At 45.2% G+C, this 27,712-nt stretch overlaps 1 protein-coding gene and 1 pseudogene across 6 annotated transcripts; one reads left to right on the top strand and one right to left on the bottom strand.

Moving 5' to 3' along the window:
- On the bottom strand, positions 1–14,675 carry LOC134481060 (large ribosomal subunit protein uL5-like; annotated as a pseudogene).
- Positions 371–27,712, top strand: Vps26c (VPS26 endosomal protein sorting factor C). 6 transcript variants are annotated; one of them, XM_008768583.4, is made up of 8 exons: positions 371–507; positions 14,670–14,813; positions 16,260–16,409; positions 20,950–21,030; positions 21,411–21,485; positions 23,589–23,673; positions 24,104–24,256; positions 26,439–27,712. In XM_008768583.4, the coding sequence occupies exons 1-8, from the start codon at positions 451–453 to the stop codon at positions 26,519–26,521; spliced, it is 828 nt and encodes a 275-aa protein (XP_008766805.1). In that variant the 5' UTR covers positions 371–450; the 3' UTR covers positions 26,522–27,712.

Raw genomic sequence — 27,712 nt, 5'->3', positions numbered from 1 at the left:
GCGGTTGGCCTGGACTCTACGGCCCGGAGGACTCGGGCGATGGGGCTTCAGAACATCAGGAAGCAGACGCCGCTACAGGGATGGAGGAAGCGGATGACAGGAGGGGGGCACGTTCTTGCTATCACTTCCGGAAACCCCTTTCGCGCCGCACAGCCAGACGGGAAGGCAACCTCCTGTAAAAAAAAAACGCTGAGAAGCGGCCTCGCCCCCACCGCGGGGCACGCCGGGAGAACAGAGAGCTCCCTTCAGCATTCCGGAAGTGTGTTTGGGGGTTTCGTGTCCTCTCCGTGCTAAGTCCCGCCCTGTGCCGGAAGAAGGGAGGTGTGAGGAGTGGCACGAACGCCGGTCACGTGCCAACACTGCGGAAGGAGCCGGAGGGGTGGGTTGGTAGGGGGCGGGGCGACCGGGTCACGAGTGGCCGGAAGTTGCGGCCTTTGTGGATAATCCGAGATGGGGACTACTCTGGACATCAAGATTAAAAGAGCGAATAAAGTGTATCACGCCGGGGTAAGTGGAGGGGTGTCGGGCTTCAAGCTCCGCGGTTTCCAGCACGGCGCATGCGGGCCCGACGCTGGATGGGCGTGCCCTGCGTTCCTGTCCTGTGTAGTAGGGCTTGGGGCGCGTCGGCAAGCGGGCGGTGGGGCCCGAGCTGTCGCTCTCGGGGTGAAGAGCAGGTGACAAACGCCCCTTTCTGCAGAAGAGCTTTCAAAATGGACACGTGTGCTCCAGGCAGTGGTCACTCCTAATGCAAAGTTTTCTTCTAAGCCTTGCACCGCGGCAGGATCCATTACCCTAGTTGTAGAATACGATCGCCCTGGCTCTAACCCGGAGACACCAGCGATTTTAACGCACAGCTGCTGTGGAATCACAGTCAGGTTCTGCACACGGTTCAGGGGATACAAATGCAGTGTGGGGTTGAAAAGGAAATCATCCCAGGTGAACATCGCAAATGGATGCTAAAAACTAGAAACCTGATATTTAATAAAGATTCCAGTGATCCACCCCACTTCCATCCTCACAACAGAAGAGAAGCAACATTCGTGATTTGTCTAGCAGTCACCATTCAAAGACCCCTCCCCCCCAAAATAACCCAAACACCAAGTTGCCATCACCCTTTATAAAAGGGACTCCATGGCAAGATGCGCTGAGAAAGAGGAGGCTTACTTACGCTAGACCACTGCGAAATATTTAGTTCTTAAAGGAAACGATCTGCCTTACCTCAGTTGAGGGACACTGCTGTAAGAATCTGATAATGCTCTTCGGAGGATCCACCTTGGGTTCCCAGCAACCATGTCAGGCCACTCACAACCACCTGTAACTCCAGTCTCATGCCTCTGGTCTCCAATTGGACCTGCACCAAAGACACAGTGTATAACATAATCTGAAATAAATCGTTTTAAATGGAAATCAGTAAAACTGTTAAAGATGAAAAGACACTAAAGGCAAGGACTGGAATGCAGTGCACAACTTTTATCAAACAATACTTTTGTGTCAGTGTTGAATTTTGCAGGCGTGTCTTAGTCACAGGGGAACCCCTTTCATATGCTGAACTTAGCCATAGTAACCTCAGAAAGTTTAACCATAAAGTATGGGCGTGCATACATTTCTGCCTGTGTATATAGAACAAGAGTAAATGTAGCAAAACCTTAACAGTTCTGGGTCCAGTTGAAAACCATGTGACTATTTTTTCTTGGTTAATAGCTTTGTGGAGATATAATTTTTATATATATACATATATATGCATATATATGTATATGCATATATATGTATATATATATATATATATACACACACACACACACACACACACACAGATATTAGAGATATAATTTGGATAAGGCAAAAACCAGCCCTTTATAGCATCCAGTCCAGTGGTTTTAGTGTATTTATAGTGCTGTGCATCCATCTGCACTAAGTTCAGAACTTTTCACCAATTCCAAAGGAAACCGTATACTTGAGAGCTGTTACTCCTCCTTGCTTGCCCCCAGCCCCAGGCAATCACACATCTGCCAGGGCTCTGCCTGTTGTAGGCATTTCACAGGAAAAGAGTCCTCCAGTCTGTGGCCTTTCTGACAGCTTCTTTGACAGCACATTTTCAGCATCCAGGAGTGTTGGAGCACAGCTTGTTTCTATGGCCGAGTAGCAACCCCGATGTATCAATAGGCCACACCCTGTTCTTGCCCCTGTTGGAGGACAGGTGAAGGGAATGATGGCCTGAGGCTGGATGGGGCTAGATGGGGCTGTCTGTGGAGTGGGAAGTGGAAAGGTACCTTTCTCCAGGAAGGGCCATCCCTGCTCAGGGACCAGGAGGGTTAGAAAAGGAGTCACCAGTGGGACAGTCTTCTGTGCAGGTTTACAGTGGAGAGGTTTCTGTGCGCTGACTTATTTTCTTCCCTAAGCATCTCTTCTGTTTCCCTTGGGCTTAATCCTTTAAAATTGTGGGTTGGCTGTTGAGCTTTTTTTTTTCTTTTTTTTTTTTTTTTCTTTTTTTCGGAGGTGGGGACCGAACCCAGGGCCTTGCACTTGCTAGGCAAGCATTCTACCACTGAGCCAAATCCCCAACCCCTGCTGTTGTGCTTACTAAGTGTCAGCCTCCTCTCTAAAATCCAGACATCCCCAGTAAATTTTGTTTTTAGTTGCAACAAGTTTGGGGAGTTTTTTAAGTAGTGATTTACTCCAAAGCAAACCCATGTCACTCACCCCAGGCCCTGCTGGAAAGGTCCGGGAACCAGGATCGGAAAACAGTGGCCCTGGGAGGATCGGGACCACCCACCTAAACTCTTGACCAGACTCTAGTACCCTAGGAGCCTGATGAGACTCTGTGCTTTAGTCATTCCTGTGGACTCCAGCAGTCCTTGGTGTCCCAGATTGATTTCAGCAGGATTGGCTAATAAAATTTGTACACTGAACAAGTTACATGTCTTCTGACTTCCCTCAGTATTTTCATTTTAGGGGGTGAGTTTGGGGGCTTTTGTTTTTAGATATTTTAGATATAGATATTTGTTTTTAGATATTGTCTCTCTATATAGCATCTCTCTATGTAGCTCTGGCTGCCCTGCAATTCACAATAAAAACCAGGCTGACCTCAAACCTCCAGAGATCTACCTGCCTATACTGAGTGCTGGGACCATTATGATTTAAAAAAAAAAAAACAAACCACAGGTTACTTAGAAATGTCTAATTGTTCCCCTAATATATTAATTTCTAATTTTAATATTTTAAATTTTAGGAAAATTTATGGGCAGAATTACAATAAGAATGAGATTTAAATGGCATCAGAAATAATAGAAAGACAATAAAATGGGAACATTTATGATTTAGTCATAGCTGATAGCTATAAACAATACTGTATATTTTATATGACTGTAATAGTCCTATTGTCATAAGTGAACATTAAATATTTTTAAAACTATTGATATGCACATGTACATGTGGCAGTCAGAGAACATTGTGCAGGAGGGTGCCTCTTCTGCTGTGTGGGTCCCAGGAATGGAGCCTGGGCTGAGTCAGCAGCCCCTCCTGTGCACTTAGTTATAACAGTGTATCCAGTAGCTGCTACTTCATAGATGCTCAAAAACTGTAAGTGTCCTGTAAAAACAGACATTAATTTGACAGGGGGAACATGTAGGTACAGTCTGGAATTCATATGTATGAACAATATTCTTGATACTAGTCATTCTTAAGAGGATGACAAATAAATATGGGGATAGAGATTTTAGGGCTCCTGTAAATAAGGTTTTCTCTGTAATTCACGAACAGAGACTACTAGAAAAACTTGCCAATTTCATGGAGCCTTCATCCCAGGACATGTGGCCTGTGCAGCAGTGTTCCCAGGCTACCGTCTCCCTAAAAGTCTTCCTATTAGGTTGAAAATTTGACTTCTAGTTCCATATTTCCAGCACCATTTTAATTCCCTTTGGGAATATATAACTAGTACTGTATCATAATAACATGTGGGAGTGTCCTCCCTTCTCACATATGCTGTTATCTTTACAACTACAAGAGGGGACGCTGAGAGAAGACAGAGCTTAGGGAAGTCAATGATGTGGCAAGACACAGATAGAGAATATTTGAACTTCTTTTTTTTTTACATTTACTTATTTATATGTATATGTTTGTGTACGTGAGACACAGACAGACAGACAGGGACAGACTAGAAGTTCGTCCATTCTTTTCCTTCTACCATGTTTTTCCTGGAAATTGAATTTAGATAGTGCTTGTGGCAGGTACTTCCCTGTGTTTTTGATATAGGGTCTCACTCTGTCATTCAGGTAGGTTTGGAACTCACTGTAGCTGAGGCTAGCTCTGAACTTGCAGCAGTCCTGTATTAGCATCTTGAGTGTTGGGATTGTAGTCAGGAGTCACCATCCTTTCATTCCCAAGTCCAGAACTCTGGTCTTCATTCTCCTCTGTAGGATGAGACAATAGCTACTCAAGTGCTGCATTCTCAGAACTGAGAGACAGTATTTCCAGATGAAGCATAAAATTGACCCACAGTAGAGGCCCAGATGCTAAGTGGCCATATTCTGTTTTACCTGCGCCTCACAGTTGGTTCACTCAGAACTGTTCTGCTGTGATGTGAATAGAGCAGCACACTCCACAGATGACATCCCAGGTTCTTGTCAGATCCCTCTGCTCTGTGAACAGGAGACCAATGGTCAGCATCCAAGGGGCATATAGGTTCTAGCACATAGGTTTCAAATCCCAAAGCTGAGTGAGATTTTGGTGTTACTCTATTTGCATGGTGCAGTAACATGCACATGAATAAAATTGTGTATACTTACTGACTAGCCGTCCCCTGCAGTAGATCTTTCTATAGTGTAAGTATAATGCTTTTGTTTTTATGACTTCAGGATGCTTGTTCATAAGTGTGAAGCATGTTCTCATGAAAGTGATACTATTAAGTGATACTATACTAAGGTTGTGAAATACAACAGAGATAAACTAGCATAGCCAGGTTACTATGACAAGGGACTTCTGTGCTATAGAGTGGTTACTGTTACCTACCCACCCACCCCTCAAACCCTCCAAACTCGCTGTGCATTTTGTCTTACATGGTGTGGATGTAACTTCTTCAAAAATAAAGAGAAGAAACACAATAGCTCATTATTTATAAGGAAAAGTTGCAAAACTGAAATGCTATTTAAAAATGAAAAGCATAGAACTGGAGAGGTGGCTCAGAGGTTCAGAGCACTGCCTGCTCTTGCAGAGGATCCTGGTTTGATTCCCAGAATCTATGTGGTGGCTCACAACCAGCTCGCAATCCCAGTTCCATGCCTTCTGACCTCCAAGGCACCAGGCATGCACATGGTACACAGGCATATATGAGGCAGAACACCCATGCACGGGAAATATATAAAATCTTTAAAAAGAAGGAAAGCCTAATTATTCACATGATTGTGGTTGTTTGAATGAGACTGGCCCCCACAGATTCACATATTTGAATGCCTGGTACTTAGTTGGTGTGTTACAAGATATTTGAACCTGTTTGTACTTACGGCGTGGCTCGGCCCTTAGCACTTACCTTTAATCCCTCTGGCTGGAATACAGTCATGCCTTTAGTACATACCTTTAATCCCAAACAATAAAGGTAAAGTTAGTCTGTAGAAGGAAGCACCTACGTTTGAAAGTGATGTCTAATTGAGTGGCAAAGTGACAAATCACAGAAAGATTTGAAAGAACAGGATATGCTCAACTCTCAGGAGAAGAGAGAAAGAGAAGCTACTTAAGGAGAAACAGACAGCACAGGAAGGAGAGAGTACAGTGCAGGAATTCAGTAGAGGTCGTGGAGAGCGGTGCAGTGGTTGAGAGGGAGAATAGAGCAGCACAGAGAGGAAGGCAGTTTTACCAGGAGAGTATTCCAGAGACAGGTTGTAGATAAAACAATCTAGACATAGGTAAAGATGGTGAGCAAGAGACTCAGGAGCCAGAAGAGTAGAGCAGATTGCTAGCTAGTATGAGGCCAAGCAAAGAATTCAGGAGAGGCTGAGAAAGAGAAGCCAGATTGAAACAGCTTGGAGAGGAGTTTGAGCTAGAACAGCTGAGTTGACCTGCCCGCTAGGGTTCATAAAGGACAAGAAAGGGTGAGCTTATTCAGCAGTAAGTCTCAGAGAATGAAAACCCTCTGGGCCTAGGTAAGACTGTACGGAGGCTAGAACTTCCAGGACTAGGCCCACGTTAGCAGACTGAATAAAAGTCACTTTGGGGGGCTGGGGATTTAGCTCAGTAGTAGAGCGCTTACCTAGGAAGCACAAGGCCCTGGGTTCGGTCCCCAGCTCCAAAAAAAAGAACCAAAAAAAAAAAAAGTCACTTTGGTGGAACTGTTAGTGACAGACTAGATGTGGCATTATTGGGGGAGGCGTATCACTGGGCTTTGAGGTTTCTAAAGCCCACACCCGGCCCAGTGTCCCTAGTTGTGGATTTAGCTGTGTACTCTCTTAGCTACTGTTCCAACACCATCCCTATCTGTCTGCTGCCGGCCATGCTGTCCACCATGATGGTCATCCACTAACCCTCTGAAAGTATAGGCAGACTCCCAACTAAGCGTTGCCTTGGTTATGGTGTCTCTTCATAACAATAGAACAATAAAACACTTGTCCTGCTGGGATGATCTGCAGTGCTGTGAGTATGAGAGATTGCAAGGTCATGAGGGTTCTGAACCTTTTTTTTTTTTTTTTCATTTTTGTGTTTTATTTGTTTTGGGTTTTTTGTATCTTTTTAAAAAATTAGATTGACCTTTTAAAAGAATTATTTATTTATTTTATGTATGTGAGTACACTGTAGCTGTCTTCAGACACAGGAGAAGGCATTGGATCCCATTACAGATGGTTGTGAGCTACCTGTGGGAATTGAATTATTAACGGCAGAGCCATCTCTCCAGCCCAATTCTGAATCTTTTAGGAACCACAGTTAGGAACCTGTAACCTAATACTCCTGAAAAGACTTGTTTCCTAATTCATAATCTGGACCTTATATAATGCACAAAAGGTATTTTGAGAATTATCCCAATCTGAAAATTGGACTGGGGTAAATTTGTCCCTATAGTTCTGTGCTTGTCACAGCTGCTGTCATGCTGGCCTGGACTCTGGGTAGCGACTGAAGCTGGACAGGTGTAAGCCTACCATGTATCCTGCACATCTGGGCTTCATGGACTTTCTCCCTGCTCAGCCACTGTCTGTTCTTCCCCTCCCTCCCACCCTAGCTTTACCTGAGGCCCATGTGGCCTGACACCTGCATTCTCCACCCAGCTGCTGTTGCTATCGGGGGGGCTTCCTGTCCAGCTGTGTGGAGAGCCATCCAGGAACGCTGGTCCTGGCGTTACTTACCTCTCATATTGCTGACATAAATATCCCAGCAGAGGCAGCTTAAGGGAACAAGGTTGGGTTTGGCTCACAGTCCTTTGTGGAGAAATTGATGGTGACGGGGCTTGAGGCAGCTGGTCAGACTGAACCTGCAGTCAGGCGCTCGAGTGAGACAGCTGAGTGCTTAGCTCCTTTCCTCAGTTTATTCACTCCCATCGTTAGGGTACACTCTGGCCTCAGTTAACCCAATCAAATAATTCCTCACAGGCCTGCCCAGAGGCTGCTCTACTAGGTGATCTTAACAAGTCCATAGTCAGTATCACCTTCATCACCACAGCCCTCTATTGTATCTGTTTTCCTCTCTGCTGACTTTTTTCCACTCAGTACCCAACTGGTCTGTCAGTCCTTGGCTTCCACTGCAGCCAAGGCACAATGCTTTGTGTGCAGTCCCAGTGGTCTGGGGACAGTCCCCTGTGACACCCATCCCTCAATGTCCTATCTCTGCCCTTGATTACCCGCTGACCTCTTAGCAAGGTGGGTCCAGGTGAAGCTACTCTTCTATTTGCTCTCCATCACCATTTCAGTTTCTGTTGAGTTCCCAATGCCCCATACACATCCTCCTCCCCACCCAGCCTCCAACTCGAGAGGTGGCAATGTATGCACGCTGTTCTATTTGCAATCCCCTCTTCAACCCCAGGCACCACTCTAGGCTTCGACTTGTAGTCAGGCAGGAGAATGTTTTCCCATCATTTAACGCACATGCACATCCACATCCACAGGCACGCACACACGCATGCGCACGCGTGCGCGCGAGCCAGCCACAAGAGAACTAGTGGGTTCGTCTCTCTCCTAGTGTGGAAGCAGGGATGGAGCTCAGGTCACCAGGTTTGGTGGCAGCGCTTTTCCCTCCTGAACCATCTGGCAGCCTGAAGAACGACTTGTCCCAACCCCAGTTCCCCCTCCCTGCAGCCTTCCCTCTTCCCCAGATTCACTCACTTTCTACTCACCTCAGAAAAGATTAGGTCTCCCAGGGACATGAACCAAACATGGCATTATAAGCTACAATAAGACCCAACACATCCTATCACTTCTAGGCTGGACAAGGGAGCCCCATAGGAGGAAAAGGATCCTGCAAGTCGGTAAAAGAGGACAGCCTCTGCCCCAACCATTAGGAGTCCCCCAAGAACACCAAACTACCCAGCCATAACATATTTATAGAAGCCCTAGGTCAGATTCCTACAGGCTCCCTGATCTTTGCCATATAAGTTCCCTGAGTCCTGGTCAGTTGATTCTGTGGACCATGTTATCTGTGGTGCCCCTGGCCCCTCTAGTTCCTCTGATCCTTCCTTCCCCTCTGCAGCACTCCCCGAGCTCTACCTACTATTAGGCCGTGGGTCACTGCATCTGCTCCCATCAGTTGCTGGATGAAGTCTCTCTTTGATGATTCTGCTAGGTTCCAGTCCCAGTACACTGCAGGCAGGATGAACTGTAGGTCAGAAGTTTTGTGACTGGGTTGGTGTCCCAATCCTCTATTTGAAGCCTTGCCTGGTTACAGAAGATGGCCAGTTGAGGCTCCTTGTCCCCCATTACTAGGAGTCTTGCTACAATTATTCTCGTAGAGTCCGTGGAGTTTTCATTCTACTAGGTTTTCACCTTACCCCCGAAATGACTCTTAATTCCATTTGTTTCTCCTAGTATTTTCTCCTCCCCTCCCCTACTACCTAATCCATCCTGTTCCCAATCCTTCCTGTCCCCGGTACACCTATGAAATCTATTGTTTCCCTTCCTAGACCTCCTAAAGCACCTTCCTTAAGCTCTCCTTGTTAGTGAGCCTCTCTGTGGACTTTTACTTTACAGCTAGTATATACTTATGAATACATACTATATTTGTCTTTCTGGGTCCGAGTTACCTCACTCAGGATGATTTTTTTCTAGTTCCATCCATTTGCCTACAAATTTCATGATGTCATTGTTTTTAATAGCCAAGTAATACTCCATTGTGTAAATGTACTACATTTTCTTTATCCATTCTTCAGTTGAGGGACATCTAGGTTGTTTCCAGTTTCTGACTGCTATGAATAAAGCTGCTATGAACATAGTGGAGCAAGATAGAAGAGAAGGTGGGGAGAGCTTCCCAACATCCTGGCCTAGGAAGCAGTTTTTTAAACACAACACCATGCAGGCATAAGATCAACAATAATAAATAGGACCTCATAAAGCTGAAAAACTTCTGTAAGGTAAAGGACACTGTCAGGAGTACAAAAAGACAGCCTACAGGGCGATTTTTACCAACTCCACATCTGACAGAGGACTGATATCAAAAATACATAAAGAAGTCAAGAAACTAAGCATCAACAAACTAAATGATCCAATTAAAAACTGTAGTACAGATCTAAACAGAATTCTCAACAGAGGACTTTCTCATGCCTGAGACACGCTTAAAGGAAGTGTTCAATGTCCACAGCCATCAGGGAAATGCAAATCAAAAGTCTCTGAGATTCCACCTTACACCTGTCAGGATGCATAATAAAACCACAGGCGTCACCGCTGGCAAGACTGTGGAGCAGAGGGGCGTGCTCCATGCTGGTGGGATGCAGGTGTGTACACCCACTTGGAAGGCGGCCTCTCAGAACCCTGGAGATACAGCTACCTCGAGACCCCTCTGTACCCTCCTGGGCATGTACCCGAATACCGCTACATCCTGTCATAAGGAGGACATTTTCTTGGTAGGCTAGGAAGTGTGAACGGTTTTCTCTCCCATCTCATACATGAGGCTCTAGCTGCTCTAGAAGAGCAGAAACAAACCAGTAACCGGCAGCAGCATGCACTTAGAAACACAATGCTAAGCTCAGAGGTTGGTGTTGTCTTGTCCTGTGTGATGTCCAGGGCCAAGGAAGAGAATGCATAGTGCAGATCCCCTCCTGCAGGCAAGACTTCCATTCTGCACGTGGTGGAAGATGAGTGTGCTGGCTCCGGGGTCTCTGTCCCAGTTGGTCACAGCATGACTTGGTAGAGCTGCACACTGAGGTGTGTTGTGCACACTCAGGCCATTGTACAACTTGCCAAACCCAGTTGGCTACCTATGAGCTTTTTATATTTCCTTAGCATTTTCTAAATTGAACTGCTGTTCTCACATTTGCTTTGTAGCTGTAAAATGATAAAGTCAAACAGTTCCATACATGAAGAAAGAGGTGAAAGCTTTCACTTATAATCAATTTCTGTAAAGATTGTTTTGTTTCCCTTTGTAGTCCTGGCTCTCCTGGAACTTCCTCTAGAATTTTACTTAAAAGTGAATTTACTGTGGTAATAGGTCACCAGTTCGTATGGTTCAAGCATTTTGCATTCCAAGACAGGTAACCTTCACCTCCTTCTAGCTCATCCTTCATTCCCTTCTCTTAGGTAATCACCTCTATCAGTTTCTCAACTCTGTCACTTTCCCATGTACAAGAAAAATGTACAAATACCATTCCCCAACACTTTTTATAAGTGAAGCAGTATACAGCTTATAAAATGTTTATTACAGCCCTATTCATGACAGTCAAAGTAGTAGCAATCAGCCTTTGTGCCTGTTGACATTCCTAATGGCAATGTAAGGTCTACACAGTGATGCTTTGGTACACTAGTGAACCCTAGCTGTCAGGGACAGAGGCCAAATGCTTGGGCTACCCCTCCTGTGCTTGTTTTCTCACCTTCAGATATAGAGTCCAAATTATGGCTTTCGTATTTTATTTCAGGTAATAACTCATTCTGCAGTTTGGAGTGACTCTTACATTTTATTGACAGAGTTGGAAAGGTGCCTTCTCATTCTTGGTCAAAGTGATAAGTTTATGCTATGAAGACCACAAGGCTGAGGCCAGGGGTGACCTGGAAGCCTGTGCTTATGTGATGTCTGATTGAGGGTGGACTGTGAGGTCTCGGTCACCTCCAGGGTTTCCAGAGCAGACTGAACCTCTCTGAAGTAGGCCAATTGGCACTTTGGCCCTCTGCCTCAAGAAAGGTTGAGTTTTTTTCTCAGGGTCAGTGACTCAGAGGCAGCCATGCTACTTAATTTGATGAACACAGATTTAAGTTCTACATGGAAGGTATGGTGTATAGCCTAGAATATTCTGCCCACCTTCTGTGTTTTCTCCATACAAACCACATGAAGCTGTAGTCTCCCTCATTCGTGTTTCTAGTTTTCTCAGCTTTCTTGGGTTAAGGGTCATCTTCAGATGACAAAGGGCAGCTCTTCTCCCTAAACACCATACATCAGCAGGGATCTCTCAAGATTCCTAGGCTCGATGCCATCTTTGATTCTAAGAGGTTCTGAAGCCCTGATTCCCAGCTGCACCCCCATGTCTGTTGTCTGGGGCTATATGTCTTCTTTTGTGTTGAGCCTCTAAATAAGAGTGGGGAGAGTTCTTGGGCTCTCATTAGTTCCTAGGGCTCTGGTTCATTCTGTCCTTTAACTGAACACTTGACTTCCACTGCCCTCTGCTTCCAACTCCTTAGGCTACACTTGGATTAATTATCCATCCTGTTTTTTTTTAAAGATTTTATTTTATTTATATGAGTACACTGTAGCTGTCTTCAGACACACCAGAAGAGGGCGTCAGATCTCATTACAGATGGGTGTGAGCCACCATGCAGTTGCTGGGATTTGAACTCAGGATCTCAGGAAGAGCAGTCGGTGCTCTTAACCTCTGAGCCATCTCTCCAGCCCCATCCTATTTTTTAAAATAAGAATTGTATAGGCCTGTATATATTAGAAGAATAATCAACAAATTAGTATTTTGAATTTTTTGTTTACTTTTTGTTTTCCAAGACTGGGTTTTTCCTTATAACCCTGGCTGCTCTGGAACAAGCTCTATAGACTAGACTGGCCTTGAATTCACAGAGCTCCTCCTACTTCCCTAGTGCTGGGATTAAAGGTGTGTGCCACCACCACCTGGCTTAATTTTGAATCTTCTTTACAGTCTTGTTTCTTTTATTTGTTTGTTTTTGTTTTTGCATTTATGAGAAAATTTCATTGGCCTTTTGGATAAAATTTATTTACCAAGAAGGATGTCCCATCACACTTCTGCTGGAACCAGCGCATGGCCTCCTCTTTTCTGATTCTGTGTTTGGCCCCAATGCAGCCTGTTCTGCACTTCTTGTCTGTGATGCTGAAACCTGGCCTACCCAGCACCACAGAGAAATCCTGGCCATAGATGTCAATGCTTGGGCCATATCTGATGCCCAGGTCAATGTGTTCCTGAATCCCAAAGCCAAAGTCGCCAGTGTCCGAGAAGTTATTCTTCAGGGATTCGTACTCTCGCACCTTCAGGCCTTTCTCCAGAATCTCCTCTGCCTTGGCTCCATGGACTGTGCAGTGAACAGGACTTTTCTCATTTCTTCGGATGCCAAAGGACCTGACAGTGATCTAGCTTTGGAAAACACAGGGGTCTGGCCTGTGAGCTGCCCAGGTCAGCCTGTCTGCTTTCCCCACGCAGACACTGAGGCAGAGCTTGAGGCTGCAAAGTTCTGGAATGGGGTTTTCCTTTTCTCCCTGACCTTGCACCATAGTGGAGAACAGGAAGAGAGAGTACAGTATTTCTATTTTTTTTTTCTTTTTCTTTTTTTTGGAGCTTGGGACTGAACCTAGGGCCTTGCGCTCACTAGGCAAGCGCTCTACCGCTGATCTAAATCCCCAACCCCGAGAGTACAGTATTTCTTAATTAAATCAGAGAATGAGTAAGTAGGCCCTTGACTCACCAACTACTTTCTCTGCTTCCAAAGTTATTTACTGCCTTCCCCTCATATGCTGTGGGGATTAAGGGAGAACAGGGGACTGTGTGTCTGGTAATTATAATGTGGCAGTCAGTGGTCAATCGAGAGACCTTTTGACCTTTTCCACGAGAGTAACCAAAAATGTTATGATTACATGAGGACAGAACTATTTTCAAGGACAGTGACTAGTTTAATTAATGAAGTCTACAAACTTATTTTGTTTATCTCTCTTCTGGAGTATGCTAGTCAAATTTGGAAAAAAAAGTACTAGGACTTAATTCTTCTTAGTTTAAATTTCTATTTGATTTAGTTGTATAAACATCATCATAATCATCACCATCATGTTTGTTTTAGAAATAGGGTTTCTATGTGTAGCCCTGGCTGTCCTGGAAGTTGCTCTGTAGAACAGGCTGGTCTTGAACTCAGAGATCTGCCTGTCTCTGCTTCCAGAGCTCCAGGATTAAAGGTGTATGCAGTCCCTGCTCAATGATCAGAATTATTTTTAAATTAAGTTTAGCGGCTAAATTATTGTGGCAGCACTGTCTTGTAAATCTGCTCGTGGCATTTTTATGTTCTAAGAATGTAAAATTCTTCCAGTGTCTTAGTTAGAACTTATTGCTGTGAAGAGACACCGTGACCAAGGCCACTCTTATAAAAGACAACATGTAAACAGGGCTGTCTTACAGAGTCAGAGGGTCAGTCCATTATCATCATGGCAGAAGCAGAGCAGCATGCAGGCAGATGCTGGAGGAGCTGAGAGTCTACATCTTGATCTGCAGACAGCAAGGAGGAGACTGAGCCGTACTGGACGCAGTTTAAACATATTAGACCTCACAGTAATACACTTCATCCAACAAAGCCACACCTCCTAGTAGTACCATTCCAGGCTTTCAAACACATGAGACTATGGGGGTCAAATCCATTCAAATCAGCACACCCAGGATTCTGCTGAGAATGGAGACGATACTTATTCAGAAATACTACTTGTGTGATTGGGTATGTGGAGCCCAGAGAACATGCTGTGCAAGTTGGTTCTCTCTCACGTGGTCTCAGGATTAGAACTCAGGCCATTCAGGCTTGACAGCAAGTGTCTTTAACCACTGCACCATCTTGCTGGCCCTGTTTGTTTTCATTTAGATTTCACGGCTATGAAGTGGCTGTGGAAAGCAAAGACTTAGTACATTTAATAGACACAGTCCCACAGAGCACAAGAAATGATAAACTATCTCCCCTAAAACTGGGAGTAAAGTCAGTAGGTAGGTGGCAGCACCACTGTCAGTGTGGGCTGGTCTTCCATAGTCTTACCTTGGCTGTCTTCTTTGTTGTCAGTAGCTTTTGTTGCTACAGTACCATCTGCAGAGTTTGCAAATCAGACCTCAGGTAGGATCTAAAGCCAGGACTGAAGGTGTATCTGGAAGTGGCATGGGGAAAGGTCCAGTGCATCCTTCATCCAGGCCTGACACATCACTGTTGTTGGGCAGGGTTGGGGGTTGGGGGTTGTAACATCTGCATTTTGAATCCAGCGATCTTCTTCTTCAGAGACTATCTGAATCTCTAAATAAACAGGATTGTTCCAGAAAGGTGTGCTGGTCTGATTGGACGCTGTCTCTTGTCCCATAGGAAATGCTGTCTGGTGTGGTGGTCATCTCGAGCAAGGACTCAGTCCAGCACCAGGGAGTCTCGTTGACAATGGAAGGGACTGTAAACCTCCAGCTCAGTGCCAAAAGTGTGGGTGTGTTTGAAGCCTTCTACAACTCTGTGAAGGTAAGAGCCGGCACTGCTCTCTGTGAGCTGTGCAGCCTTGTAAGCTGACTTGACTTTCCTGGTCTTCACAGTCTCAGCCCCTACAGAGCTAGTGCTGTGTGCTGCCAGCAGGTACTTGGATGTGTAGCATCCTGGCTGGTGCTTGGGATTAGAAGGAACGAGTTTTAACTTGAGTCATCTGAGAGAGAGAGCTTCTCTGAGAAATGCATGTTGCCTGTGCTCCTTGCCTTGCTTTCTCAGACGTTTTTTGCTAGCTGTGTGCACTGCTCCTGTTGAACGAACGTCTACACTTGGAGCATGGGGCTCTTTGATTATGATTTTGTTATTTTGGGTAGAGTTTATATTTTAGAAAGTTCCCCCAATTTAGAGAAGTTCCCCAAATCTTTTCCTGAAGGCCATGTGAGCTCTCTCTGAGGAAACCTGTGAGGAAGAGAACATGAACTTGTTTAGTTTTAGTAGTGTCCTATGTCCTGCATCTTTCTAATTTTAATCCCTAGGAACTTTCTTGGGGCGATGCTAAACCAAGGTGTAAAAGCATGAAAGCGTCTGGACGTGGTGGTGCATGCTGTAGAACCAGCACTCTGGAGGCTGAGGCCACGGCATGACCATCAGGACTTTGAGGCCAGTCTGGATTATGCAGGGAGACTGTATCTCAAATAAAACGAAATAGAGACCATAAAAATTGGACTGCCTGAGTGGTGGTGTGATTTCTTAGTCTATGGAGCCCTCTGAGGAGTCTCTGGGCTTCTGGAGCTAGAGGAGAGACCTGCCCTACCCACAGGGCTGCAGTGCTGAGGACTGTGGGGACTGGGGTGGTGATGTTGAGAGACACCAGGTAAGGAATAGCCCTGGGCCACATATTGGCTGAGGTGGCCAGGCAGCTTACTTACTGTGCATATAAGGTTGTTAGGACAGTCCAGTGAGGAGTTTGAGCAGGGAACAGGCATACGTGGGTTCGGTTCCTATTGTGTACAGCACTTCCGTCCCTGATGTTTGACAGGGCCATTACAGAACCACTGAGATGGGACCTACACAGTACAGGGAGCAAACTGACTTCCACAAGCACACTGATAGCATGTGCAAATCACACACACACACACACACACACACACACACACACACACACACACACACACTCTCTCTGTGGTAAGGAAGAAAGGAGGCATCATTGTGCAGACTTAAGAGACTGCAGCAGGGGGTTGGGGATTTAGCTCAGTGGTAGAGCGCTTGCCTAGCAAGTGCAAGGCCCTGGGTTCGGTCCCCAGCTCCGAAAAAAAAGAAAAAAAAAAAAAAAAAGAGAGAGAGACTGCAGCAGCAGCGCTTGCTGTTCTGTCTAGCCGCTGCCAACAGGAGCAGCAGGAGCTTTTGTGTGCCTACTGCTAGTAGGGCTGCAGAGAGAGGCAGACACGGTGTGCGCTGGAAGCTGAAGCTGCTTTGTGTTGACAGCCGATCCAGATTATCAACAGCACCATAGATGTGCTGAAGCCAGGAAAGATTCCCAGTGGCAAGACTGAGGTTCCCTTTGAGTTCCCTCTGCTTGTGAAAGGCAGCAAGGTCCTGTATGAGACTTACCACGGCGTGTTTGTCAACATTCAGGTGAGCTCCTAACCCCACTTACTTACAGCTTTATTTTTTTGCTGAAAACCAGCTTGATTATTTTTTCTCACTGAAATAACTGAACTGAAGCCTAATAATGGATTGATTCCAAGACTGCTCATGCGTGTGCTGTGTTTTCTCATTTTGTCCTATAACTGCATTTTGTGTATGACTGTTACTGTTTTTGCAGAGCTAGAGATTAAACCCTGGGCCTCACACATGCTGTGACATAAAGTCACACTCTGAGCCCCTGTGACCCTTGTGTTGAGTATGAACTGTGGCTATAATTTCTCCCTTAGGGTTCCTTTGTGCCACTGCATTTTTCTCAGGCCACAGTGACACCGTCAGGGGCACAGATGTGCTTCAGCCTTGTTCTGGCAGCAGCACTCACTAATCTGTTTTATTCTTATGAGTGTCTCTTTGTGGAATACCCAAAGGCTGCCCATTCAGCATAGTCCGCATTCTTCATTGAGCAAACCTTGTAAATGAGGGGAAGTGAATTTATGACTTCCTGTCTACCTCTACTGGTGAGGGATGGCTTTCACAGTTGCTATTGTCTCAGGAGCAGAGCCCAGTCATGACTCAGCCAGAGGAAGAGGCCCCTTCCTTCATTCAGTGCAGAAAAAGGTACTTTTGTATAGTTTGCCATGGGGCAGCTCCCTTGCTAGCTGAGAAAACCCTGCAGTCTTAGGATGCACAGAAAGTCAGGAGATTGGAAAGTTGTTTGATTTGTTAAGTTTTAGTTGATCACATTTCACTTAATAAATACCAGTCATTTGCTTAAAATCTAGCACGTTTTTGAAAAGCCTCAAACCATTTGAGAGGGTTAATAAAGGTTTAGTCTTACATAAATTTCACATACTGATAGAAAATCTGTCAAGGTGAAGCACACGGAGTGTGTACTTTATTGTAGAGGCGCCTTCCATGAGGAAAATGTTTTCAGCCCCTTCTCACATACTGGGTTCAAGCAGTAACTAACACACACACAGACACACACACACACACACACACACACACACACACAGAAGGCAAGTTTATTAGAATAAGATCAGATTTTTTTACCACTTAAAGGTTAACCTCAGCTACAACATGGAACTGTGTGCAGCCCCAAATATCTCAACATTTTGTAAAGACGCAGTCTCTCCTTAGCTGAACCTCAGGTTTATATGGGCTCGTTGCCACTCAACATTGGTTCGTATCTTCCCTTGCAGTGCTGGGGTGAAAACCCAGCTGACCTCATGTAACACATGTGCTCCGTCACTGAGCTGCATCCCCAGCCCTGCCAGCCTTTGTCGTCTGTATTCTGAGTCATCGCAAGGTTAGCTGCAGTCTTCATGCACTTCATGTCTTACTACCTCAGATCCATTTCCACAAACCCAGAGATCATCATATAGAACCATAGTTAACCTTTTTTAAAATTAACACAAATCCTCAAATAATTTCTAGTTCATATGCAAATGTATCACTTTCTCTTAAGCAAATATACGTAATAAGAACTAGGGTTATGGCTTTTTGCTCAATTTTATCCATCTATCCGCCCTTTATTTCACAAGTCTTCCTCATCTCCTTGCTTGTCAGTAGGCAAGTGTCATCCAGAGAAGACTGTGATTTTCTGTGACCCCAGGACTCATCTCAGCATAGGGCTTTCCAGAGTATCATTTATGGCACCCATTTCTTGCTGTGCCTTCTCTAAAGATGACAGTGATTTCATAGGTACATTGCTTAGAGTAAAAGCTTTGTTGTTGACCCTAATACATTCTCAACTTATAGAGACACAAGGAACCTTTTCTTTTATAATTGGGGTTATATTATAATAGCATAATGTAAAAATATCATGAGACAAAGTAAAGAGTTTAAAATGTAACCTGCATTAAATTTCTGACTTGCAAAAGCTTGACTTGCTGTTATTTCTTACTGAATTCTGCTCTTGTGGCCATACTGGCAAGATTTTATATTATGGCACAGGTGAATAGCAGCATCACTATGTCTGCTAAAATCACATATTCAAAGTTAATTTTTAAAAATTTTACTCACCCTTTCTACGAGTAAAAATACTCGTGTGTGTTCGTGTGTGTGTGTGTGTGTGTGTGTGTGTGTGTGTGTATGTGTGTATGTATGTGTGCGTGTATGTGTCTGTTGCAGAGATGATTCAGTGATTAAAAGCATGTACTGCTCTTGCAGAAGACCAGAGTTCAGCTCCTAGCACTCCTAGTTGGCAGCTCATAGCTACCTATAACTCTGGTTCCAGGGAATCCCAGTCCTCTGGCCTCTCCTAGCTTCCTTCACATATACACATCCACATAGACACCCACATACCAACACATAATTTTTTTTTCTTTTCTTTTTTTCGGAGCTGGGGACCGAACCCAGGGCCTTGCACTTGCTAGGCAAGCACTCTGCCACTGAGCTAAATCCCCAACCCCCCAACACATAATTTTAAACCTTAAAAAACTAATCCAACCTTGTACCTTCTGAGCTCCTCCTGAACTCACTGCAATAGATCACTCCATAGGACCTAGGAAAGTTAGTTACAAAGCAAGAAGACCCAGGGTTTTACAACAGGCAGAGCTGGGTTGTAGTTACCATCCGACCAGCACACGGTGTAAGGGTTTGGTTTAGATCTCGTCAGCAGACAGGTGTCAGTTTATATCCTACCTCTGTGATTCCACCCCCAAGCAGCCTGCCTGACCTTATTGCTAGAAGATTAGTAGGAGAATGACATGAAGAGCTAGGCACAGGCCTGTCACACAGAATGTCCTCTGTGAGGAACATGAGTTGATGACTCTCCTCACAGTAACCTTGGCTGTCTTGCAACTCACTATGTAGACCAGGTTGGCCTTGAACTCACAGAGCTCCACTTGCATCTACCTTCCTAGTGCTGGAGTTAAAGGCAAGCACCAGTAACAACTCTTTTAAAATGTTTTTGTTTGCCTGCATGTGTGTCTGTGCAGCGTGTGCATAGAGTGCCCATGGAGGCCAGAAGAGGATGTCAGATTCCCTGGAACTGGAGTTAAAGATGTTATCTACCGTGTGGGTATTGGGAGTCAAACCCATGTTCCTTTCCAAGAACAGCAAGTGCTTTTGACCACTGAACTATCTCTCCAACTTGATTGGAAGTTAGTTGAAACAGTAGATTACAGAGAACTTGACTCCCTCTAGAACATAACATTGGAGTTAGTGTCTTTGTTTCACCTTGCTGCCTTCCTAACAGATCCCATGAGCCATTCACTTACAAATTATTGGTCTCACATTTTGTATAGTGGCTGAAGTGGGTGCCTGTGACTCATTTCCTTCCTTCCTTAAGTTGTAGAGTGAACTCAGATTAACAAAGATCTGAACCAAAAATTCCAGGCTCCCAGAATATTTGAGCTTGGCTTTCCTGAACACTGGCTTTGTCCTCAGATAAGTCCTCCCTTGTCAGAGATGACTGACACTTGCTGGCTGTCACTGGGCAAGTGCAACTCCCATTGTTAGGCCCAAGACTCAGTAAAAGGGAATTCTGTCTTCAGTCTTCAGACTTTACCTAGCACTTCTCAGTCACTGAGAGAGGTAGATGTAGACTAGGAAAAGAATCAGACTAGGTAAGCTAGAGAGAAGATGACTTACCTCACTGCATATGATGTCTAGGAGGTAGGCAGTCCTCTCCAACCCCCAACACACACACACAAACGTCCTCACTGAGCTTGTCTGGTGTGGGGAGAACAGATTGCATCTCACTAGAGAATATATAAGTTGCAAATACACATATATAAATTTTAAGGTTCTTGCAAGCAAGAGATGATTCTTATAAAAGTGTTTTATCTTCCTGTACTATCTCAGATATAGAGGAACTTATTTCATGTGGAAAGGTTGTTCTTAAGAGTATAGCTTCTTACAAGATTCATAGCTATGCATGTAGTCCTAGATATGAAAATTATTTCTGACACAATTCAAAAGTTTGTCCTATATGAAGCAACAAGTAAGTTGCATAAACAGGAATCATATGAGGGTCTTGGGGTATTCACGATGCTAAGAATGGAACCCAGAGTCACACACATCCTAACAAGTGCCCAACTGCCCAGTATCTTTTCTAAAGTCTAGCACCAGGGTTGCTTTCTGAGCATCCTAAGCTCATGGCCAGGGATTTGAGGCCACAGTTCCTGTGCCACACCCAAGTAAGCATAACAGCTACATTATAGTGCCTCTCAGAAGGACAGGATCCCTCATAGCAGGAGATCCACAGTGACAAGTTCAGAAAAACCACACACAGTCCAGAAAGTGAACAAGCCAAATGTAAAAGCTAGTGTTTCCTGTGTCCCCCTCTCTCCTGCCCTTTAGCTTTTCTAACCTCTCCACATCCTGGTTGTGGAAACGGCTGTGTGTGTGTTGTTTAGAAATGCCCTTACTTTGCACATTAATGTTCTTGTGTATATCAGCTGTGTGATACACATCCATTCGCCAAAGGGACCTTAAATTTGTCGACTGCTTGTCACTTTGGATGTTGTGTCTAGGTAAGAACAAAGCCTACTGAGATGACATTTGTCTCCTGTTTCTCCTCTAGTATACTCTGCGCTGTGACATGCGGCGGTCTCTGTTGGCCAAGGACCTGACCAAGACCTGTGAATTCATCGTTCACTCTGCTGTAAGCCTCACCTCAGGGCCCTGGGCTCTCTTGTGAGGTGTGGGATAGCACCTGTTCACAAGCCCATAATGGGGTATGGCAGGAGACACGAAGCACCTGCTGAGCCCAGCAACATGAGCACTAGCATGGCCGTGCTCTCTACAGCGCAGTAGTGCCAGCTTAAGAGGCTGTGCCTCACTGTAGGGAATCCCCACTTCACCACAGCAATAAGTATACTGTGACACCCTGAGGAGCAGGGCAGGGGTATAATGGCCATGTTAGCTCAGTATGTTATCACCATGTTATCAGTGCTGGGCAGAGGCTCCCAGCCCCCAGCACTGCACTCAGCTGCTCCATCCGTGGTCCTTGCCCTGCTCACTATGGTTTTACCTCCATTTCAGCCCCAGAAGGGGAAGTTGACCCCAAGTCCTGTTGACTTCACGATCACCCCGGAAACCTTGCAGAATGTCAAAGAGGTATTTGTCTCTCAATCACACTTGTGTGTTGTGGCTTTCCTGAGAACGTGACCCAATGACCAGCTACTGCCCAGTTGTTCTTCAGGGACAGAGGTTTCCAATGGTGTTTGTACCCAAGGGCTGTTTTCAAATTGATTTCATGTTGAGCTCACTAATTATTTAGGAAAAAAAAAAAAAAGACAGTACTTTTCAAGAGTCCCTCACATGCTTATAATCTGTTTTCATGCAGTGACGGTATCTCACCATATTGCTCAGACTGGCCTTCTGCAGCCATCAACTCTGACTGCAGGTCTGCATCTCTGCACCTGGCTCGCATGCTCAACTGCATGTGTGTCCTGAGCTCCGCTGCCACTGCCCCTGTGCCTGCTCCTTCATTTCCCTTAGTAGTCATGGTTGGCACTGGGCCAACCTCGCATTCTCTACTTAGTTTGCAGCCTCCCATTCAGACCCAGAACTGTTCGTGGCGGTGGATGGCAAGGACAGCACCAGCAGATTTCCATGAATGAGAACCAAGGATTCTTAGCTCTCGCTGGCAGCTCCCATGGGCCTCTGTAACAGGCAGTTCATTACTGTGGCCTAGCTCACCACTGTCGCCAGCCTGCTTGGGGTAGCACTCTGTTCTACCGCCAGAAAACTCTCCAGGTTTTGTTTTTTAGTAAATTATTCTGTGTCAGAGCAAGCATTATTGTTTTGTCTACAGCTCTTTCCTGGATAGAACCTGGATTCTTTACTCAATTCTGCATTTTGCTCATGCTCATAACTGGGTTGAAGGCAAGCCTGGAGATTTGGGACACTGCAGACATAGCTGATATCATTCTTTATCATAGGGAGCCTTTTCAGAAGATTCTGGAAGGAAGTAGCCATCCTAGGGCTAGGGAGATTGTCTTCCCTGTGAAGCGTTTTCTCCAGACCTTTGTCCCTCCAAGTCCTCTTCTGCAGACAGCTCCCTTACTCATGCTTCACATGTCCCTCTGTACAGGGACAGGGCCCACGTGTGGGGCAGAGTCCTCTTTCCCTTGCTTCTGTCTTCTTCAAATATCAGTTCTTGGTGTATACTTGAGAATCTTTGGTGTAGATTCATTAATAAAACTATCTGCCACCAGCCCCTGAGAGTCTCATGTATTCCAGATGGACCTTGGGTTATTTAGTTGAAGGTGACTTAGAACTTCTGATCTTCCTGCCTCCACTTCTTGAGTGGTAAGAGGGCACGTGGCTGCTGCCATGCCTGGTTGGTGTGGTGCTAGAAATTGAAGCCAGAGCTCCGCTGTGCCCAGCAGGCACTCCTCCATTAGCCCTGTTACTCTTGTTTCTTATACTGACTATTTGCAGAAGTGATAACATCTTAGATACACTGATGACAGTTTTACCAGAAAATTTTAAACTATACACATAAGCAATTACAAATTCGAAATAATTTTAAGTTTGTGGCTTATGTTGTTTCTTCTGGATAGTGCAACATAATAGAAATGAAGACTCCTGAAATGACTGTCCAGTTATTTCCCTTCAGTGCTAGGGCCAATTCCCCTTGGCCAGCTTCCTGTCTACAGAGAAACAGTCCCAAAGCTTTTCATCAGGCACTGAGAGAAACTGCTCTTTCAGTGTCCTTGAAATAAAAATAATTGGCTTCTCAAACTTGCCTAACTGGGAACACTGTAAAACTGACTCTCTTTTTCTATTTTCTTAATTTTTTTCTTTTGTGACCTTTGGTTGAAGGGGTGGTTGTCCTTAAACACCCTTCTCAACTCTGAGGCTTTTTACATTGTTGCCTGAAGAGCTTTTCCAGTCAGTGTACGCGGAGTTGATTCTGAGTGAGCTGGTCTATTTGTCCCTCATGTGTATAGGGTGGTTGATGAGCCAGTCCGGTGTCCACTGAAAGATGAAATTGCTGTTATTCCTTCTTGTTTTGGAAAATAATTTCCATGGTTTATAGAACAATTACTCAACTTGGTTTTCAGTTCTTAGTTGCACCAGTGCAACTGGAATAAGTGATGGTCTCCTTTCCATCTGTTCCTGATGCCTTGTCTCTGTTCTCCATAGAGGGCTTCACTTCCCAAATTCTTGATTAGAGGACATCTGAACTCCACTAACTGTGCTATCACGCAGCCCCTGACAGGAGAGCTGGTGGTGGAACACTCGGATGCTGCTATCCGGAGCATAGAGCTTCAGTTGGTCCGGGTAGAGACCTGTGGTAAGGATCCTAGAGGATCTAGGTGTCTGCACTTGCACTGTCAGCTACGGATGTCAAGACTCCCTTCTTGTACTCTTAACATGGTAGAGGACATCACATTGGAACAGAGCAGTTGTGCCATAGACCTCATTATTGTAACAGTGCTGTTCTGATGACCCCTGTGGCCTACTCACCCTAAAATTCCCACTTGCAGATAATCACTGAAATACTAATTAGGTCCCCAGCACCTCAAGTCTTGGTAGCATTGTAAAACTAGTGTAGTGATGTTTGAAGACATGCAAAGTGTAAAAGAGAAGGTAACTCCCAGTCCTGAAGAAGAAACTGGAGAAGTGGGTGAATGTGTTGACGCTGGTTGGCACAGTATTGGACAGTTTTATGACCAATTTGGTGTCCTGGTGTCCTGACCCCATGATGTTTCCTCTTTCTCCAGGGTGTGCAGAAGGCTATGCACGCGATGCCACAGAGATTCAAAATATTCAAATTGCTGATGGGGATATTTGTAGGAACCTTTCTGTTCCCCTATATATGGTCTTCCCCAGACTGTTCACCTGTCCAACCCTGGAGACCACCAACTTCAAAGTGGGTAAGCAGTCCAGGCCTAGCCTGTGTAGTCTAGGAAGGGTGTGGGCCACAGGGAAGAAGTGCCTTGTACACGGGACTGCAGTCATCATAGCCCACAGCACGCAGCTTCTTGATGACTCAAAAAAAAAAAAAAAAAAAAAAAAAAAAAAAAAAGAAGAAGAAGCTGTGTGTGCAGGCAGTAGAGCCTGCTGCAAGGCCCCATCCAGAGTCAGCCATGGGTCAAGCAAAAATACCATGAGTCTGTAGGCAAAGCCTTGACAATTGTCTAACAAGTAGTATGTGACCAAATATCCAGCAGGAAACAACCTAAAGGAAGGTGGGCTTATGGTGGGTCACACTTTGGAACTTTAGTCCATTGTGGAAAAGCCATGGCTGTAGGAGACTGCTCTCTTCCTGGGTAGACCAGGTGTCAGAGAAATGTTATCAGGTTTGCTGTCTTGATTTTTCTTTTTATTCCCCATGGATGGCACCACTCACGTTCAAGGCAGGCCTTCCCTCCTCAGTTAATCATCTGTAGAAACTCCTCTGTAGATATACCCAGTCGTGTGTCTTACAAGATTCCAAATCTAGTTAAGGTGAGAATACGATTAACCACAAGCCCACCCTCTGACAGCAAAACACATTGTGTTTACAATGGCATCCATTTCAACCTAAAAAGTCCATGATCTTAACAAGTCTAACACTGGTCTACAGAGCACCTGTGGGCCGTTATATAGCATACTTTCAGCACAGACATAGAGTAAACATTCCCATTCAGAAAAAGGAGCAACAACAGGACCAAAGCAAAGGAAGTTGGAACCAACACAATACTAAACCCAGCAGTTGGATCCCTCATCTTTTGTCACCATGTCCAGCATCTGGGCTCCAGTAGCTTTGGGTAGTCCTAGCCATCCAGTTCTAGTGTGTGCAGCAAATGTAATGGCTCTTTGACCAGCTTTCTTGCCTGCTCCTGTTCTTGGCAGAAGTCTCACTCCTTGCATCTCCAGCATTCTGGAGCTTTCCGGTTCAACTCTGGGTACAACGCTGCAGCTTCACTCAGTGCCTCTCTGCAGGGAATCTGACCCTGCCATGCACCACCTGGCCTCAGAGGCTTTCTGAAACACTTGTGCAGATTTCTAGGTTACTATAACCTGGCTCTGACCACTATATGTATGTTACACTAGCTCTGCCACAGATCTGGTAGCCTCTATGTACCTTGGTGACTGAACCTGGAAAATACTTCTCTATGTATATGGGTCTGTGTGCACCCTAAAGCCCTACGCAGAGCTGGGTTTCTGTGGTGTGGTGCCAGGCACTCTGTCCATACTGGCAAACGTAAGGATAGTGCTCATTTTTGTTTGGGGTGTTTTCCTCTTCACATACATCCCCTGTGTTTTGAGCTTTACCCATAAATACCAAAAAGAAAAAACAAAACAACAAACAAAGAAAAAAAAGGAAGGAAATCCTGTCTACAGGAATGTAAAAACCAAGTGTTTCAACAAATGTCTCCTTAGCTGATTTTCATGAACAACAGTTGAACCAACTGTGTGCTGTTTTCCTTTGTTAAATAACAAACCCACCAAGGTCTTGTTTTGTAGCTTAAACCAGACTGGAACTGACCATGTAGCTCAGGCTGGCTGTAGGCTTATGACCTTCCTCCTGCCTGAGCTGTTCAGGTGCTGGATTCTAGGTGTGCGCTACTCAGCCTGGCTTAAACCATACGCCATTTCTAAAGAATATGTCTCACTTGGAAACTGCCAGCTGTAACACAGTTCAGAGCCTAGTACTCTAAAAAGAACTGCAGAAAAGGCAAAAATACAGTAAAGGCTATAAATATTTGAAAGGACTTTAGAATTCTTTGTCTGTCTGTCTGTCTCCCACCCCACCCCCTTTCATTTTATGAGACAGAGTTTCTCTTCATTGTCCTGGCTGTCCTGGAAGACTCTGTACAGCAGGGATTAAAGGTGTGCGCCACCATCACCTGGTTCTAGGATTCTTGTCAGAAAATTGAAAGCACTGTTGAGTAATTGTGGAGTACTCCTTTTGACTTAGTGCCCTAGCCAACAAGGCAGAGGTAATTAGAGAGGTTAATAGTGCAGTCATCAGTATGGGGCCTCACTGGTCCTACAGAATGTGCAGGGAGACACTGTTAGACTCTGGTTTCCAGTGCTCAGTGTGAGTGAGCATCTCTTTCTTCCCTGCAGAGTTTGAGGTTAATGTGGTGGTCCTTCTTCATGCTGACCACCTCATCACTGAGAACTTCCCACTGAAGCTCTGTCGGACGTAGTCCAGCTGCAGGAATGGGACAGAGTGGCCACGTGGACATTGACCCAGTCATCTGCTCACAGGGACATCACTCAGGCCATCTGCTCACAGGGAGGCACCACGTCAGCAGCATTCATCTTCATGATGTCTGTTCATTGCCTCAGAGCTTGTTTCCTGCAGGTGCCCTGCCTCTGCCCTTACGTCTGGAATGCAACAGGATTTCCTTATGTGTGTTGCAAGATCACAGAAAACATTCCTGATGGCTCCAGATGTACCTGTTTCTTCTTAGGTTCATTAAGCAGCTTGTCTGAGTCAGATGTGGAGGCAGAAGGGAAACCCTCTTCATCTTGCCCAGACTCCTAACAGCAAAAGAGTCAGCAACCAGCAAGCTCTTTGATTGAATCTGTGATCCCCTCCAAGGAGTGACAGTGACTTCATCTGGAAATACGGAGCTTTTCTCTTCTTGACATCTTGATAATGTTTCACTAGAACTTCTAAATTTTTTAGGAACTGGAAAAGAAAAACCACAAATTGTCCTTGTTCTCACAGAGTGGGAATGGTAAGTGTGACAGTCACTGGAGTGTTTGCAGTGTGTAGTACTGGCACACACAGTTAATGCTGCCATGTTCCCAGAATGTACTGAAAAGCAAGGAGCTGGTTCTGAAGGACAGAACGTCACGCTGAGGAACGATAATAGTCTTAGTCTATCCCAGACCCCTGGGGCACATGTGCTTTGAGGCAGGGGTTTTGGCCTGACGCCTGTTTCCCTTTAGCCTCACTGTAACCCACACTGTATGGAGAGGATGTTACAGTACTTTTCTTTCGTCCTATCCTGCTGCTGTTCTGTTGGTCCACAGTTAGTGAGCACGCTGCACACCAGCTGGCCTGCCTTCACCGGGTCTTGGGGGCAGGCCTAGACAAAGCAGGTCCTGACTGACAGCCTCCTGGCCACTCTCCCATTGTTCTTAACAGCTGAGGAACTGGGGCATTACTAATGGGGTCTCACTGGGGAAACTGAGAAGACTTAGCTGAGTCACCTGACAGTGGGTTCCCAGAGAATGTATTTTTGCTTTGTCATACCTATCTTTAATGTATTTAAACAATCTAGTACCCAAAGTGTGGGCCATAATTTCTGGTGCATCTGTAAGGAAAAGTCACCTTTGATTACATAATTTTTTTATGAATAAAGAAAGCTAAATAATTTTTAACAATA

Source organism: Rattus norvegicus, chromosome 11, assembly GCF_036323735.1.
Source record: "Rattus norvegicus strain BN/NHsdMcwi chromosome 11, GRCr8, whole genome shotgun sequence".
NCBI lineage: Eukaryota > Metazoa > Chordata > Mammalia > Rodentia > Muridae > Rattus > Rattus norvegicus.
This window is presented reverse-complemented; position numbering and strand designations above follow the sequence as displayed.

Coding starts and splice junctions, on each gene's coding strand:
- Vps26c (XM_008768583.4), top strand. CDS start 451: ATGGGGACTACTCTGGACATCAAGATTAAAAGAGCGAATAAAGTGTAT. Junction 508..14,669: donor ATAAAGTGTATCACGCCGGG/GTAAGTGGAGGG, acceptor CTTGTCCCATAG/GAAATGCTGTCTGGTGTGGT. Junction 21,486..23,588: donor CCTTGCAGAATGTCAAAGAG/GTATTTGTCTCT, acceptor GCTATCACGCAG/CCCCTGACAGGAGAGCTGGT.